Source organism: Achroia grisella, unplaced genomic scaffold, assembly GCF_030625045.1.
Source record: "Achroia grisella isolate CSIRO2021 unplaced genomic scaffold, CSIRO_AGI_Agris_v1 utg511, whole genome shotgun sequence".
NCBI lineage: Eukaryota > Metazoa > Arthropoda > Insecta > Lepidoptera > Pyralidae > Achroia > Achroia grisella.
Genome location: NW_026712905.1, coordinates 119,614 through 136,384, shown reverse-complemented (window position 1 = coordinate 136,384; position 16,771 = coordinate 119,614). Strand labels below are relative to the sequence as shown.

Sequence of the window (16,771 nt, the reverse complement as noted above, 5' to 3'; positions counted from 1 at the left end):
TTTCCTCTAGAGTACGACAAAATAAAAAAAAAAACAATCAAGCTGTCAGTTTTTTGGTAACTTTTTATCAGTCAATGCAGCATTCCTCTTTTGTCAACAAATATGTTTTGATTTTAAGTCTTCTCTTAAATTTATTATATTCTGGCAGTCTAATTACTTTATTGTATTGAAATTATTTTTTAAATATGTCTAATCCGGACGATAAGTCTAATAAAACTAATGGCTTGGACGCCGACCCTTTACAAAGACTACCATCATTCAAGGCACCTCGCGATCTTACATTGGGAGCGAACAAACCCAACAAAAAAGTATTTACCCCTAATTTGAATGTAACTAGGAATAAAAATAAAGGGTGAGTATTTTATATGATAATCGGGAACATGATATTATTTTAATTTCTACAAAGTAATAAATAAAAGTACTAATAAGCAATGTAATTTGCAGGCCTTCCGTAAACATAGCACGAGATTACAAGAAAGACGACCGAGGGCGAAGAGACCGTAAGCATGATCGTAAAAACTTTAGAAATGGACCCAACATTATAAAGTCAGGAGGCGTGTTCTCAGAAGGTAAATATAATAATTTCAACAGTTAAACTTAGTTAAAAATAACATAGAGATTATAACAATAAATAATTTTAAGAAAGAACAGCTTCACCTTTGTTATCACCTATATACATACAAATAAAATTGAAGTGTCCGTTTGTAATATTGAAATTAATGTTTTTTACGACACGCATATGAATATGGTACATACACCAAAATAACATATTTTACAATTTTTTTCTCTTTCTGTTTGTCTGTCCGTTTGTTCCGGCTAATCTTTGAAATGACTGGACCAATTTTGATGGGACTTTTTTTGGCAAGTAATAAGGAGTAACTTAGGCAACTATTATTTTAGATAAATAAAGTTAAATAGTTATAAAAAATATATATAGCTTTTTATAAAAAAATAAATATAGTTAGTCTGTGTGCAACAATTAAATTTGACCAGAGGCTGATGTGCAGAATTATAAATAGCATATATATATATATATATATATATTTAATGTATATATTTAAACATTATGTAAATATTTCTGTTAGATGGTGTAATTGTGTCAATTAATAAAGGCTTTGAATTGAATAGATTATGTATGAATTACACATATTATTATAACATTTTTTGTTACTAGGTTTGGGCAATTCTGAAAGGTACAACAGTCGCATATCATATGGCAGGGATCCCGAGCCTGCTGCAGCATTACAGAAACCCACAATAAGGGTGAAGGATGTCATCAAAGTATGAATATTGATATTTGTAAATTATGTTTTAAAATTCTATTTTGTACTACACTTGGCACCCACCATTGCTTTGCTCTATGCACAGTGTATAATTATATTATTAGAGTTTCTTCTTCTTTTAATTTGAATGGCTTCCACCAAATGAGGTCGGTTATTTTGCCAATGTTGTGGTTAGGAAGACAGTGGTGTGGTTTATGGTTTTCTTAATTGTGTTAGTAAAAAACTGTTTCATTAGGCTGAGAACGCTAAAAATAAAGACAGCACAACATATGTTAGCTTACAATTAAAATTGTAGTAATTATTAGAGTTTAAGATCTTTAAAATGTAACTTCCTTGTGTTCAAAGAATTATTTTTCAACCATTTTATTTATTTATAACAATTTACATTTTGTTGAATTATTACATAGTATGAATTATAGTTCATTTGTCAGCAATGTCTAGTAAATGTTTAAAATAAATACCTATTAAAAAATTATGGGTACTAGACAACTGATAATTGTTTTAGCGGGAGGAATCGAACCCGCTACCATCAGAAGTATACCACTGTGCTGCACTGCTAGACCATAGAGACCATCACTGATAGAGATGGTGAAAAACATATGACATACATAAGCGGCTGACAGCACCCTATTTGAATAAATTATTTTCAAAATCAACTTTATAATTAAAAAGCACCTAGTTGTTGAGTAGAGGTAAAAGTTATATACTTACTGTACTAACGTTAGGATGGCTGGAAGAGATCTCTTGCAGAGATAAGCCCACCCTTGCTCACAGTTTTGTATAACTGTCTTTGTCTATTAATGTAATAAGTGCAATTTATTTGCAGATTGACAAAGAATTAGAAGAGCAAAAGATAAAATCCGTGGTAGGAGATAGCAATTATGAGGAAGATGCCAGTGAGGACTTCAAAGAAGTTATTGAGAAGGACGCCCCCGTCAAACTACCCATGGACGATGGAGGTACAAATACCTATGAATATGTATTACTAAATATGGCTATAGTAAACTTAGTCCATCTCTATACCTGTGATATATAGAATAACATTATTTCATAATGTTTTGTTTATAAAATAATTGGATTAATATAAATAGAAAATTCTTAGTCTAACTATAAAATTAGTTATGCTGTCTCGGAGAAACAGTGGAATACAAAAATTCCAAGTTTTAAATATAATTGTTTTACTTACTGTTATAGATGAATATGACCATTCAAAAGTGCTTATTTGAATAAATTATTCTTGTAGTAAAACTTAACAATATTTAGTATTGAATTCCTAGTAACACATAACAATTATTACACATATAATATTTTTTTAATCTCCTGCTTATTCGAAAAACTTAAAAATGTAAGCTACATTTTTAAGTTGAAATGTGTGAATACTAACTAACAACTAAAGTTAATTCAAAGTCAAAATATTAAAAGACCATATTAAGATTTTTTTTAATATAATATAAGACAGTGAAACAGCTATGCCAGCGAGATGAAATGGAAATATTAACTGGTTAACTCACTCTTCAGTCATCTTCCGTCTTGTAGGCTGTTCGCAAAGCCAGGTGCGGTCCACCGCGAGGGTAAAACAGGAGTTGGAGATCAAGAGCGAGCCTGGAGACGATGTAGACTGCGCTAGTAAGATGCATCACATTGTTGTCCATCTCAATATCACTGAGTCGACCATATTGTTGTATATATACTGTTTTAAATTTGACGCGGTCTGTATTTATATGTACCCACAATTAAGAAAAATCACGGTATCTTGGTATCTTACTCTAACTCAATAAAAATAAATAAAATGTGGTAAGATACCAAAAAACAGGTGTTCTTTCCTAATTGTACGTATTGTTTTATATAGTTTATTTCGAACTCTGTACCTTTGAAATAGCATTAAAAGTTGGAACTGAGATACGCCCTTTTTGGGTTTAAGAACGCTATATCAGTTTATTTTTAAGGATAAATTTCTCAGTACAAAGATTATAATAATTTTACCTTATGTAGTGGTAATAAAGACGTAAATGCTATGTCGACTCAGTGTGATATGAGTGGACGTTACTGTTGCGCAGTTCCCGGGTGCCGTGTAGATCCTTCTGCATGGTTAATCGGAGCAGCTACATCAGAACCAGTTCAAACTTGGAGAAACCTATACGAGAAGATTTTTTTGTTTTATAGCGCTCGTAGTTAATCATAATAACAATTTATATTGTAACACCACTGTAGAGTTATATATGATGTGATGAGGTGTCGCTACTTTATTTGTTTCCTGTAGTATGTAGACAGTGAATATACAGGTGTAATAATTGATCTACATTAATAAGTCACGTCGTCACATTGTGGAATAACCAGCAATGGTATTTCTAAACCGATACAATATTAAAACTGTCATGAAAAGAGCTTATTCTTTCTTAAAAACCCGGCAAGTACTTCCAATTCGCCTGATGTTGACGCCACAGAGTATGTGGTTGTAGCCCATTCAAGCATTAACGATATAATTCCTTTGGAAAGTATACACTCTATCCTGAGGAGATAAAAATCATCGCTTCTAAGAATAACCTTCAATTCTTGTCCCTGACGGTTCTAACTAGATAATTTTGACAAAGGGCGAGCACAGTAGATATATATAGGTCACAATGCTTCAGTCTCAAGTACTTGACGATAAGCCCAAACCCCTCAATAAATAAAAAGCTATTGTGTAAATGAAAAATAATGAATATATTTTAAAACGGCTTGACCGACTTTTATGAAATTTTAAATGCATATTCAGTAGGTATGAGAATCGGCTAATATCTAATTTTCATAGCCTTTAGTGATAAGGGTAGTCCACCCCTAACATTGATTTTTTTATTTTTTGGACAATTATTTTTTATAATAAGTCATTAAAAATTGTGTATGTATTTTTAATGTATTATAAAAAAGATATTTGATAAATAAAATAGTATATTAATATTAGTCTTGGTAAATTAAGTAATTACATTTTTTTGACTTCAAAATAATGATTCTGTGTATTCTTCTTATCTCGAAAGCATTCCGAACTGACGGTAGATTTGACATATCATGACAGTCTGTAATAGATCTACATGAATAAAGATATTTTGAATTTTGAATAGAAACTAATTTTAATGTGTAAGTAATTTTGAACAACTCACGCAGCGCCGTTATAGTTCTCTAGTGTTTCTCCAAGTTCTTGTATTTTACAGATATCTCGATACATTTATTGTGTGTTCGACATGTCTATGTAACCGACTTCAAAAAAGGAAGTTTATGTTTAATCGTTATATATATTTTTTAGTTTATTATTAAGAATTTGTAATTAATTAGTTTGTAAGCTTATATCTAGATATTGCGTTTATTATTTATTATTCAGTGTTACTGGCTTTTCTGCTACTTTATTATGGTACGTGATTGCTAACAATTCTCTTTTCCAACAGATTATTTATTAAAAAAATACCTCCCTTTCTTTTATGAAAATTATGTTTTCAGTTATGTGTGTTTCTAAAACAAACTTGTTTAAAGAAATCTGTCTAGTGTGTAACGTTGAACCCCTAGCGGTGCCCTCAGACTGATGTTGTATCCGTCAGGCGGGAGGGCCTTCAGCCGCTCCATAAGTCCCGCGGGTTTGGAGTGCCATCTGCACTCGCCCCCTATCATCCGGTGAAGCTATAAGGCCAGCTGCGACCGACAGCATTAGAGTAGTTTAAAAAAAGATGATGCGGAGATAGCTTATGAATTACTTTATTAGTTGCAAAGTGTAATTAAGGACTTCTGGTTTCAATAATTTTAGAGTAGCCCGAAAAAACATTTGTAGATTTACATGTTTTAAATGAGAATTGCAAGCAATCGCTTTACACTATCCTCTGTCATTAATATTTGCACTAAAATAAACAGTAATAAGTGCTATATTTTTAATAAAACCAAAATGTATAATAAATTCTTCTTAATTGCAGTTGTCGCTGACGAGAGGAAGCCGTTTGTAGATGTGAAGCAGGAGGCGTATGAAAATACTGATGTGGTTAATTTGTTGAAGACTGATCAACCCACGCTTATATTGCTACAGGTAACTGTTATAGACCTCGGTAGTTTAGCGGTTTAGCTCATACCCTTACGAAGGTTTCCGGTTTGATTCCTCGCACATTACAATCTTTTATATTTATGGGTATGATTGTTTGTATCAGTCTGGTTGTTTTCTATATATATTATGTATGTGTTTACAAAATAATGTATCTATCTATTTATATCAGTTGTCTAGTACCCATAACACAAGCTTTGCTTAGCTTGGGACTAGACGGCACTGTGCGAATTGTCCACGGTTATTATTATTGTCATAGTGATAATAAATGAAAAGAAAGAGATATGCTTTGTAGACATTTAATACAACAGTGCGTAATGATTCAATCATAGTCACGCTGTGCAAATCCTAAAATATAATATATTTCAGTTGCCGGACAGCCTGCCGGGTCGTGGGGGCAGCGTCGACGACGAGGCGCCGCGACGGAAGCACCCCGAGGCCTCCACCTCGGCCGGGGAACACACGGAGGAGAAACCGGTATGTAAGGTTGCCAGGAAGCAATTACTATTTAGCGATAAGGCTAATTTCGAAGGTGATTAACAATGAAAGTTTACCTGTTTACTGTAGACATAAAATATTTGAAAAAATAATTTACTAAGTAACTGCCACTAACGGAAAACTAGTCCTACCCACATTTTAATGTTAAAATCTACATAAAGGGATTACTACTGATTTTACTGCTAAGACTAGTAGAAATGTAATTTTCTTTGTGTTCAACCAAAGTTATAACTTCCCTCACAAAAGTTAAGTATCTATATGCTTCTTTATTTGTAAAACTGCTTAATAAATTTGTTAAATCATATTTATTGAGCAAAGCCTATTACTCGCTAAACGATTACTTAAATGACAAACCTGCATGGCAATAGTTGTTCATGCACGGGTAAGGGTGTTCACAGTCACCGGACAGTTTAAATTATCAAATAATTGTGTATAACAGGTGGAAAACAAATGTCGCCTGGCGGACTTAGAAGAAGGCCGGATTGGAAAACTGCTGGTGCATCGGTCGGGCCGTGTGAGTCTAGCACTTGGTGATACCATATTTGAGGTAATTAATATGTATTATATTTAAAACTTATATATTACTAGCTTTTGCCCACGGCTTCGTTCGCGTTAATTTATCCCCTTAGGAGTGGAATTTATCAAAATTCTTATTTTTAGATGCCTACGTCATAGTAGCTTTATGCATGGAAAGTCTCAGCCCGATTGGTTTAAAATTGACAAAGTTTCATACAAAACTTTCATCCCCTTGGAGGTAGAATTAATCAAAATCTTTTCTTAGCGGATGCCTACGTCATAACATCCACGTGCATGCCAAATTTCAGCCCGATCCGTCCTGTGGTTTGGGCTGTGCGTTGATAGATCACTATGTCAGTCACCTTTGAGTTATATATATTTAAGAAGATACTGGAAGAAATAGTTATTTAGCGATAAGGCCGCTCATTGTTACCTCTATATTGTAATTCTATTGTTTTTTTTTATATTTGGTATACATATTAATTTACGTAATTGTTATTTTCTTTCTGTAAAACTTTCTTTTGACCAAAAAAAAAACAATAATTGTAATCCAACGCGGCACATCGAGGCAGCGTGTCCAGGATACTCCCTCTCTGAACGGCCATACTTACCCTCATCAAAAACAATTTCGCCAACCAAAACGACCCTTCCAGATTCTCGAGTCTTGTGTATCTGAGCTTCGAGTATATATTAAAACTTATGTAATAGTATATACAAAGATCCTGGGTTCAATTTATCGCACGGTGCAAACATTTGTATTCATGTGTAAGATCGTTTGTATTGATTTTGATGTTTTCTATGTGTAGCGAACTCCTCGATAGGTTTTTATACTATTTTTAAATTTTATAATAATATTCTTTGACATATTCTTTATTGTTCACTTTCTATTATATATCGCTGTCATACTAGTCGCATTTTATTTAATCTCCGTATTTTCCTCATTAAAACCCTCAGCACCTCTCACTCATCAGACACATTTGATACCTCCGCTTCACTATGTATATAACGTATGTACTTTAAAAATTGCATTAAGTAATTATATTAGTTGTCTAGTACTTATAACACGAGGTCTGGCTTAATTTGGATCTAGATGGCCCTGTATGTATTGTCCAAGTTATATTTATATTTATTTACTATCTGTGCCTGCGGTTTCACCGCATATTATTTATACTATGAGAATGTATAAGCTACATATATAACTGTAAATTTTCATCAAAATTAGTTCTGTAGTTTTTCCGTGAAAGAGTAACAAACATCTATCCATTCATACTCATAAACTTTCACGTTTATAATATTAGTAAGTTTATATAGGCGATGCTTCCTTCCAACTGGACTGTCAATGGTATAAATTAAATAAAAAATGAACTCATGAAATTTCTGTCTTCCAAGGTATACTCCGGCACCAAACCAGCATTCTACCAGGAAGCGGTGTCTGTGACTGCTGATGATGGATCACGCTCTGCCAAAATGGTGGCACTGGGCCCCTTGCAGCACAAGCTGAACCTCGTCCCCAACTGGGAGACCATGTTCCAAGACTTACCTGTCTAGAACTTACTGTATATTATGTAAATATAATTATATTGTTATATATTGCTACTGGTTTTTTTATTTTGTGATAACTGGAACAAGGCACTAGTCTTGCACATAATGGTTCTCGACTGGGATCAGTTTTAGTTTGTATCTTGTTGTGAACGAGTTCGCTCCCAACTCGAGTTAGAGAAAGGCAAGGTTGGGCGACTAAGGATAGGCTTATAAGTATTATTTGCTGCAAAACTTTTTTATTTTAGGAAGTATTTTTGCTTTTTTCAAACGAACTAAAGAGCGACAGATCTGTGAACTAGTTCACATAGTTCATCATTGAGAGCGCCCTTCAGATCTGCTACTTTACTGTAAAAATTGTAGAATTGCAGAAAATTGAAGTACAATTTCCAGATACGTTATGTGTCCCAACTTCCTTAAATTAATTGTTTGATACCTATAAACTATACTGTAAAGAAACTACTTTTTCTCTGCTCTCGTGTGAATGTGGATAAAGTTTTATTGCAATAGTATGACAGCGCATAGTATTCACACAATGTCCACTAAACAATAATATTTTTACGGTGCAGAATAAAATACACTATTTTTCTGCATACATACGTGAAAGTGATTGTCTATATACATATTAAAATGTAAACAAATACTATGTTTATTCAGAGGACAGCTATTTCCTTATTTTTAAATAAGGAAAATAGGCCTTCCGTTTGAAATCTTGGGAACTCCAAGATTTCTCTATCTATACATATTTATATAAACATTAATTTTAGGTATAAAAATATTTCGTATAATAGATATATGCATATAAAAAAGAGTGTATAAATAGATACACCACACTACAGGCAGCTTGTAGTGGGGAATTTTGTCTTGTATTTCAGAGGATATAAAAAGCTATAAGAAAAAAAAAATATCAAGTAATTAAAAATACAGGTCAATGAAGATTGAAATAGTTTACAATATACCTATTTTAATTTTAATATTAGAGTACTACATACAAATAACAAATATTATTTATATTTAACATAAATAACTCCCTATTATATTTATTTTTTGAACAATATGTGAGTGTGATGTTATACAGATTTCGCAGCTGTATCTTTAGGTGGGTTCGCTGGAGTTTCTTTTCCCATAAACTGATTACCATGTAAATCTATGGCGAAATTATAATCAATTGGATTAGCGAGGGCATGATCTATTGCCTCATCCAGGTTCTCTGGTGTTATAAAGGTTTTGCTCAATTCCTGGAACAGAAAAATGGTAAAAAATTAATAGATATAAAGTTAAAATGAATGTATAATAATTCTGTACTGTTTTAGTGCTTCAAATATTTATAATGTATTTTATTTTGTTGAACATGTGAGTATATTCTTATTACTATAATTATGCAATAACTCTCCACTGGCACCATTGTAAATTGTAGTACAGGTGCAGTGCAAAATGTGTGTAATATTTCATTATCAATAAAGATATTTTTTTTTTTCTGAAAACTAACTTTAGATTCATAAATGTACTGTTTTATGTATTCCTTACCTTTTGTATTCTAATTTCTTGGGAAACTTTTTCAATTTTTTCTTTCAACTCCCTATCCTTAGCTTCCATTCGAGCTAATGCATATTCCTCCATTTTGGCCAGTTCGTTCTTTCTCCTCTCTTCGCGTTCCAGAGCGACCTGAGCGTTCCAGTTGTCGTTTATTTTTACACATTGCTCCCAATCTTCAGCTTCTAATTTTTGGGACATCTCCGAACTGGAACTGCTGCGAGTAGATTTTTCTTTGATCATTTCCTCATGATAAAACCTCCTGATTGCTCGCATCTGTGTTTTATAGTTGTTATTTATTCGTAATAGCTCTATACGTTCTTCTTCACTGATCTCTGGACGTTTCGGAATTCGATATATTTTACTTTTAGCGACCGGCAACCAACGAGGTTTTCTATGTGCTTCCGCGCATTGTATAATTATAAGCCAGGAACGTTTTAGGAGATTATTTTGAGAAATCATAATTGTAAAGATTTCTGTTTTACGGGATGTAGATAATAACCTAAAAACAAAATAAAGAATTTTTTTTTCTGAGATGGTTTAAACGAAGTGCGTGTTTTTAAACATCTATAAATATTTGAAGGTACAGAGTAATTTTATAATGTTTGTATTGTCTGACTGATTGAACAATGACAATATACTATTCAGTCCTTCAGTCAAGGTCCTAGATCAGGCAGTTGACAACTGTTATAGATGTTACTGTCAAAAAAGGCCGGTCTGTTCCGATATTGATATTGTTTATACTTATTTTTGTTCTTATATAGAAACAATCTAATTTATTCTTTGATTCATTGTCTTCAAAATTATAACAAATGATAAAAATATCAGCATTGAATGACGAGATAGAAGAAGAGAGTGGTTCCGAGGAGGAAGTAACCAGGGAAGCTCTAGAACAAATTGCACTCCAACAGTATGCAAAAGCTCTGGATTTGCAAAGAAAAGGGAACCTTAATGATGCTACACAACTTCTCAAAGATCTACTGGATACCGAGTTGCTGTATGACGTCAAGAAGCCGGCAGAAGGTGAGAAAGTTACAGGACCATTGTTCAACTTAAAATACTTGTGCTATAAAAATCTTGCAGCCATGTTGAGTGCTGCTGACGAGATTGAGGCCGCTATAGATTGTTATTGCTCAGCTTCCGAATTAGATGACACTGATATCACACTTTGGCACCGTCTTGGTCAACTATGTATGAAAGCTAAACGGTTTGAAATGGCTTTACACTCGTTTCAACAAGGTGCTAATTGTAACCCACGCCATTGGCCCTGTCTTGACAAGATTGTAACTTTATTATTGGGCTTAGATTGCAAAGAGGAGTGCATTTCAACTATATATGACACACTGCAACTCGATCCTGGTTATTTAAGAGGTTTGGCTTACAGGAAACACATATATACAGTTTATCCATACATAAGGGAATATATGGAATACCTTAATCCAATATATAAATGGGTAGAAAAGGATGATGAACCAATTGATGATGAGAAAGCACAGAAATTATTAAAAGAAGCAGATGATATAAATGAAGTATTTTTGGAGCAGCAACGAGCTCAACAGTTCAAGTATGTTTTGCCAGATTTAAAATTAAAAACACCAATAACTAGTCTGACATGGAAATCTGTCGGAGAGTCACTTGTAAATATGCATAATTACATGACTGATAACTGTTATAGTCATGCTTGTCGTATTGAAATGATTTTTGAGAAGGAAGAAAAAGAGGAGCCTATGGAGGTCTGTGATGAACCCAAAGAAATTGAACCAGTTGACAGTAAACCAGAAGAAAATAATGTGGACACTGAAAAAAATGTTGAAATAGTATCTGAAAATGAAAACAATGATTTATCCGATAAAGATAAAGCTGCAACTGACACTGAAAAAGTTGAGAGTGATGTGGAGCTTGTATCTACAGAAGTAGCAACTGATGCCCAACCTGAACCAAAAGTACAAAAGAAGGCTCCAGTTAGACGACGTGGTAGTGATCTAAGCTTTTTGCAACAGTGGGAATGGTGCAATAAGCGCCGTTCTGGCCGCAAAAAGACAGTAAATAGGCAAGATCAACTTGATGATAATATCTATGATACCTTAAGAAGAATGGTGCCTGCTAGTTTAGCTCCAGATTTAATACCGAAGAAAGAGAACCAGGTGAATGAATCAATTGACATGACCGATTTAGACAAACTGTTTGAAGGAAAAGAAAACAGTGAGCAAAAGGAAAATGAGAAATATTTTAGCACAGAAATGGAACAAAAAGATGTAAAACAGTTCATTACAAAATATACAGAAAATAAAAAAGACATCATTGATATATTAAAGGATTATTTACTCATATTAGCTAAGAAATGGAAAACAATATGGCCTCAGGATTTGCCAAAAATCTTCATTGAAGCAAACAAATGTTATAATAATCATATTGATATTCCATCATGCACAGATAATAATAACTATGAAGACTCAATCAATTATACTGTCATTAATATACTGGCAGAAGAGTTTTCTGTAAATGAAAAACTAAACTTAGAAACAGATGAAAAACAATTTCATGATTTAAGTGTCATTGAAACAATTGGAATAGGTTTAAATCTAAAACCGCATATATATTCTGGTACTGATTGTTTGGAATTAGTGTTAAGGCATCTTTGGGTGAAGCTACATATTCACATTTTGAATAAATCTGAGGAATTTGGTTTAGATTGTCTGTATCAACTATTATATGAGTTTGAAGCAATGGGAGATCACCATGAATCGTATAGTTTAAATGTTGCTAATTTTACATTTAAACCAATTATAAATAAAACTGAGATATTAGCATCTATTAAATTTTTAGAAAGAAATAAAAAATTAGCAACAGTTGTGGATCTTTATGATAGAGGTTGTTATGAAGATGTGTTGGCAATTATTTTAGATTCCTTTGAACACTGTAAAGATGTGGCTAGAAATCAAGAGGATAATATGTCTTTAGACTTTGCTGTGCAATTGTCTATAATACTAGATACATATTGGGCTTTGAATAAAGCAGATGAATGTTTCAAGTGGTCATTAATTTGTTTGCATGAGGCATTAAAGCATTACTTTAGGCATACCACAGGATCAGCAGAATATGAAAAGTGGACTCTAGCTGTTGTCAAAATTCTCTGTAGTATTGATCATATACTGGCTACTGAAGGTCCATCTTGTTTGGATGCAGTTTCTCAAATAGAACTTAGCCAGGGTCTTGATGATTTAATTAGAATAATTGGTCATCAAGTGGAAACTAATGCAGCAGAAATGCCTTTTGGAACTGTAGTTCCTTGGATTGTAATGCACTATATATTACAAAGAGAGGAAGATCAAGGTAGGGGTAGGACTGCCAATGATAAAGAAAAAGTATCCTGTGATGAAATTCCTAATTCCTTAATGTTATTATTTATAGCACACGAACAGTTAGGTGGTAGGCGTTGGTGCTGCAAATCTGATGGCAAACTTCTCTATTTCATTCTTGACACAGTTGTTCCTAGATTACGTTCCCCATCTTTATCAAAATCCTTAGAACAAATCTGTCAATATATGGAACAATGTGTTTATTGTCTATTTGGTCATCCTGGAAAGAAAACTAAAGTAAAATATTTAATTGATCACAACATTACATCTTTTCCGTTAGATTGGAAAAGAGCTCAGCAGGTGTATGAGATTTTTCGACCTCCTATTCTTCCAGCTCTGGAGGGCAAAATCACTGGTATCACAACAGAAATCGAGCAATTATTCCATCGTATTTTAGCTTTACTACCTCCTGAAAACGACCCACAGAAATATGTATTTGAAATGAAGAAATACATTAAAGGAGCTGAAGAGAAATTACCTTCAGTGCCACCACTTTTACCCTATAAAATGAAAGATATTTATTTTCTTCTTGGTGATTATTATTTCAAAAAGGAAGAGGCAAAAATGTCAGTTAAATTTAATATGCTTGACATAACAATAAACAATGACCGCCTCGAATCATGGGCTGAAATATCGTTAGCTAAAGCTGTAAATCTAGAAAGAATACTAAATTCATGCAAGAATTTTAATAATGAAAGAGAGTTTTTAAATCCTGCTAAATCTATCATAAAATGTTTTAAAAGATCACTGGAATTAGACCCAACTCATTGTAATATGTGGATTGAATATGGTATATTTGTGTACACAGTTCATTCATTTTGTTCTAGGCTTTTAAAACAGGCTAGTGAATCACTGAGCATGGAGGATTTTGAAGCCTTAGAAAAACAAAAAGAGAACATGTTAGATACCACACAAAAGTGTTTTACAACAGTACTTGGTGATCTTAATAGTAGCAATGACACAGAAAAAGCCAACGAAGATTCTTGGCTTCATTATTACATGTTGGGAAAAGTAGCTGAAAAAAGAAATAAACCTCCGTCTGTATACCTAGATTATTACATGCAAGGCGTGAAGAGTTTACAAGAGACGGATGCGACATATCCACTAAAAATTAATTATAGCTCACCAACACATCTATGTATTGAAGTATTAGAACTTCACTATAGAATTCATGCCTCTATATTGAAGTACATAGAACAACATGAAAATAAATGTATTCCATCATCTGTAGGTAAAATATTCACTACTTGCATAGAAGAGTGGAATAAGGGACCGTTTTCGAAAAAATCTAAAAAGGACAATGTTATTGAAACAGATACGGAAGCAAAAGCAGAGCCCGTTCAAGCAGCAAATATACTTAAACGCTCAGTCAGTGATGCAGGAGAAGAAGAAACCACGGAAGTGAAGCGACAAAAATTAGAATCGGCTGCAGCGAAAGTTCGCAGGTCCGCATCATATGACACTGAACGAACCGCTCCTAAAGAATCTCTAGTTCCTAATACTGAAATTATAGTAATAGGTGAATCAGATAAAGCATGTGAAATTAAGGTAACTGTAGAAGTAAATCGCGATACAGAAATGGTAACAGATGAAGTTAAAACTATTTTGGAAGTGAATAAGCCAGATGATCTCATCAATCAGCAAAGTGATGATATAAAAACATCCATAGAAAATAAAAAAGAAGCCGAAACAAAGAAAAAAGAGGAATCATCGAGTACTACATCCACTACTTCATCTTCCGATTCTAGTTCTAGTAGTTCATCTACAGATAGTAGCAGTGATTCTAGTCGGGATAGCGATACATCCACCAAATCATCTGGTGACTCCAAACCTTTGACTGATGATGAAATAATGACAATTGTAGGAGCTTGTTTGGATGCATTAGAGGATTGCGCGAGTAGATTTCCGCCTCATTATAAAGCAATATACAGGCTAGCTCATTATCATTTTTATTATAAGAAGGGCAGGGATATCGAAAGGTGCAGAGATCTTATGTTATCAAGCTTTACATCTAGGTCGGGACAGAAATTGGGTGGTTTATTTAGTGAACGCAAGTCTGCAAATTTTTTCAATAACATATGGAAGATTCCAATGAATGAAGTAGACAGAGGCGGTGGTTTTGCATTTCATATGAGCCGGTCGGTTCAGTTGACAATGGAAATTTTAAAAGAAATAGATGACCATAAAACATTGCTTGATTTAAGTATGCAATTGCAGAGAATCCCGGAACCTGATAAGAAATATTTGAGGGATTCTGATAGGGAGGAACTAGCTCACCAAGCGTTCTCTCTTTGTGTACAATCACTTAAGGGGCAACTCACTAAGTTTAGCCAACAAGCCGACCTGAAAAGTAATGATGTGGAGAAAGAAGCATTAAAAAGCTTAACTTTAGATATTTATAGAGCATATATGAAAGCGCAGAAGCAACCTAATTCTAAACAGTTAACAAATTTACTCGTCGAAGCTTATAAATTGGATTGTCCAATACCAATACCAGAAAGTATAAATCTTGTAGATGTCAGTATGAAACACTGTCAGTCTCTCATACAGACATTGAAACAGCAAGCAACTCTTGCTAGTTTAGATAAAAGTCAAAACGCACAAAAGAAGCAAACAGCTAAAATTGCTGAGACTGTTAAAATGGCGTCCGTAATAACCAATGTGCCGAAAGTACATCCGGAAACAAAGGCTCCGGCACCTTCAGTGCCTGTGTCTGGGTCTGCACTACCAAAAATGTCTCCTCACGAAATGGCAGCAGCCTTCCAGAGTTACTTGCCAATGATGAGTGATCCATTACATCAACGGACTGCTGCTGCATTATCGTATTTGAACAATATAAGCGCCTTAGCAAGTTATACATCGTTACAAAATACTTTGCAAACAACTATACAGAGCACTCTTCAAAATTCCTTTCAAGCTGAGTTCTACCGTCAGTATATTGGACAAAACTTCTCATCCGCCTACATGCCACCTGCCAAGAAACAGAAAAGAGGACCCAAACCATCAAATTCTCGTTCCACGGCTTTTAATAGCACGCAAATAAGGAGCACAAAATCATTGCCAACCACTTCTATAACTGCGGTTGCGAAAACTACACCATCGTCAACAGCATCTGGTTTACAGAAGTCCTCGTCATTGACTCCCAGTATGGGCACAGTGTTGTCAAGTTTGCCTGCATCCATGACGGCCAATTTATCCACATATGGTTCCTCTTCTCACTCAACATCTGTTTCTTACTCTAAAGTGCACAGTTCAGTACCATCTCAAGCTCATATGTCTAGTACTTCGACTGTGAACTCGGTAATCCACACAAAACCTCCAATGCCATTACAGCAAGTCAGCCCGGGTAAAACACTGCAGGAAAAATTGGCCGAACGTCAGAAAAACTTGCCGAAGACAGTGCACACGCAGGAAATTAATGCATCTATTAGTAAGCTGCCTTCCTCTCTAACGATAACAAAAACTTCTGTCTCCAAACAGACGGTTATTCAAGGCAAAAAATCTGATAGTAAGAAATCCTTACAATTCAGCGGAGATTCTCGACCGAAACCGATTGCTTCAGACGAAGTTATAGTATTAGATGACGATTAGACTGTTAGGATTAAATTATGATTATTAAATATAATATTATGTACAACATATATTCATATTAATAATAATATCGTAAATGAATAAAAATACTGTGTTTTATTTAAACTTTATTACAAAAATAATATAATTACAATTTACTGTACATTAGATTTTGCAATCAACTCGTGAACATTATTCGTATTATTACGAGTTCTTTTTATATTATGTTTTAGTATATATAAATAAGTTAATATTCAAATAATCTAAATACATATCTCTAAGGTGACTGACTGACATAGTGATCTATCAATGCACAACCCAAACCACTGGACGGATCGGGCTGAAATTTGGCAGGCAGGTAGGTGTTATGACGTAGACATCCGCTAAGAAAGGATATTGATTAATTCTACCCCCAA

At 33.9% G+C, this 16,771-nt stretch overlaps 3 protein-coding genes across 4 annotated transcripts; 2 read left to right on the top strand and 1 right to left on the bottom strand.

Moving 5' to 3' along the window:
* Positions 1-56: 56 nt before the first annotated feature.
* On the top strand, positions 57-7,947 carry LOC131846442 (DNA-directed RNA polymerase III subunit RPC4). Of its 2 annotated transcripts, XM_059195743.1 has the most exons (9): positions 57-352; positions 445-569; positions 1,175-1,281; positions 2,110-2,242; positions 2,820-2,909; positions 5,219-5,328; positions 5,710-5,817; positions 6,278-6,385; positions 7,744-7,947. In XM_059195743.1, exons 1-9 carry the CDS (start codon positions 186-188, stop codon positions 7,900-7,902), a joined length of 1,107 nt encoding a protein of 368 aa, XP_059051726.1. In that variant the 5' UTR covers positions 57-185; the 3' UTR covers positions 7,903-7,947. The 2 variants fall into 2 exon arrangements, with proteins under 2 accessions (XP_059051726.1, XP_059051727.1); XM_059195744.1 differs by lacking the exon at positions 2,820-2,909.
* An 883-nt stretch (positions 7,948-8,830) lies between these two features.
* LOC131846469 (small ribosomal subunit protein mS26) lies at positions 8,831-9,983 on the bottom strand. Its single transcript, XM_059195784.1, has 2 exons — positions 9,421-9,983; positions 8,831-9,131 (listed from the first exon to the last, which is right to left on the bottom strand). Exons 1-2 carry the CDS (start codon positions 9,886-9,888, stop codon positions 8,964-8,966), a joined length of 636 nt encoding a protein of 211 aa, XP_059051767.1. The 5' UTR covers positions 9,889-9,983; the 3' UTR covers positions 8,831-8,963.
* A 159-nt stretch (positions 9,984-10,142) lies between these two features.
* LOC131846468 (calcineurin-binding protein cabin-1-like) lies at positions 10,143-16,417 on the top strand. Its single transcript, XM_059195783.1, has one exon. The coding sequence runs from the start codon at positions 10,239-10,241 to the stop codon at positions 16,374-16,376; it is 6,138 nt and encodes a 2,045-aa protein (XP_059051766.1). The 5' UTR covers positions 10,143-10,238; the 3' UTR covers positions 16,377-16,417.
* Positions 16,418-16,771: the final 354 nt, after the last annotated feature.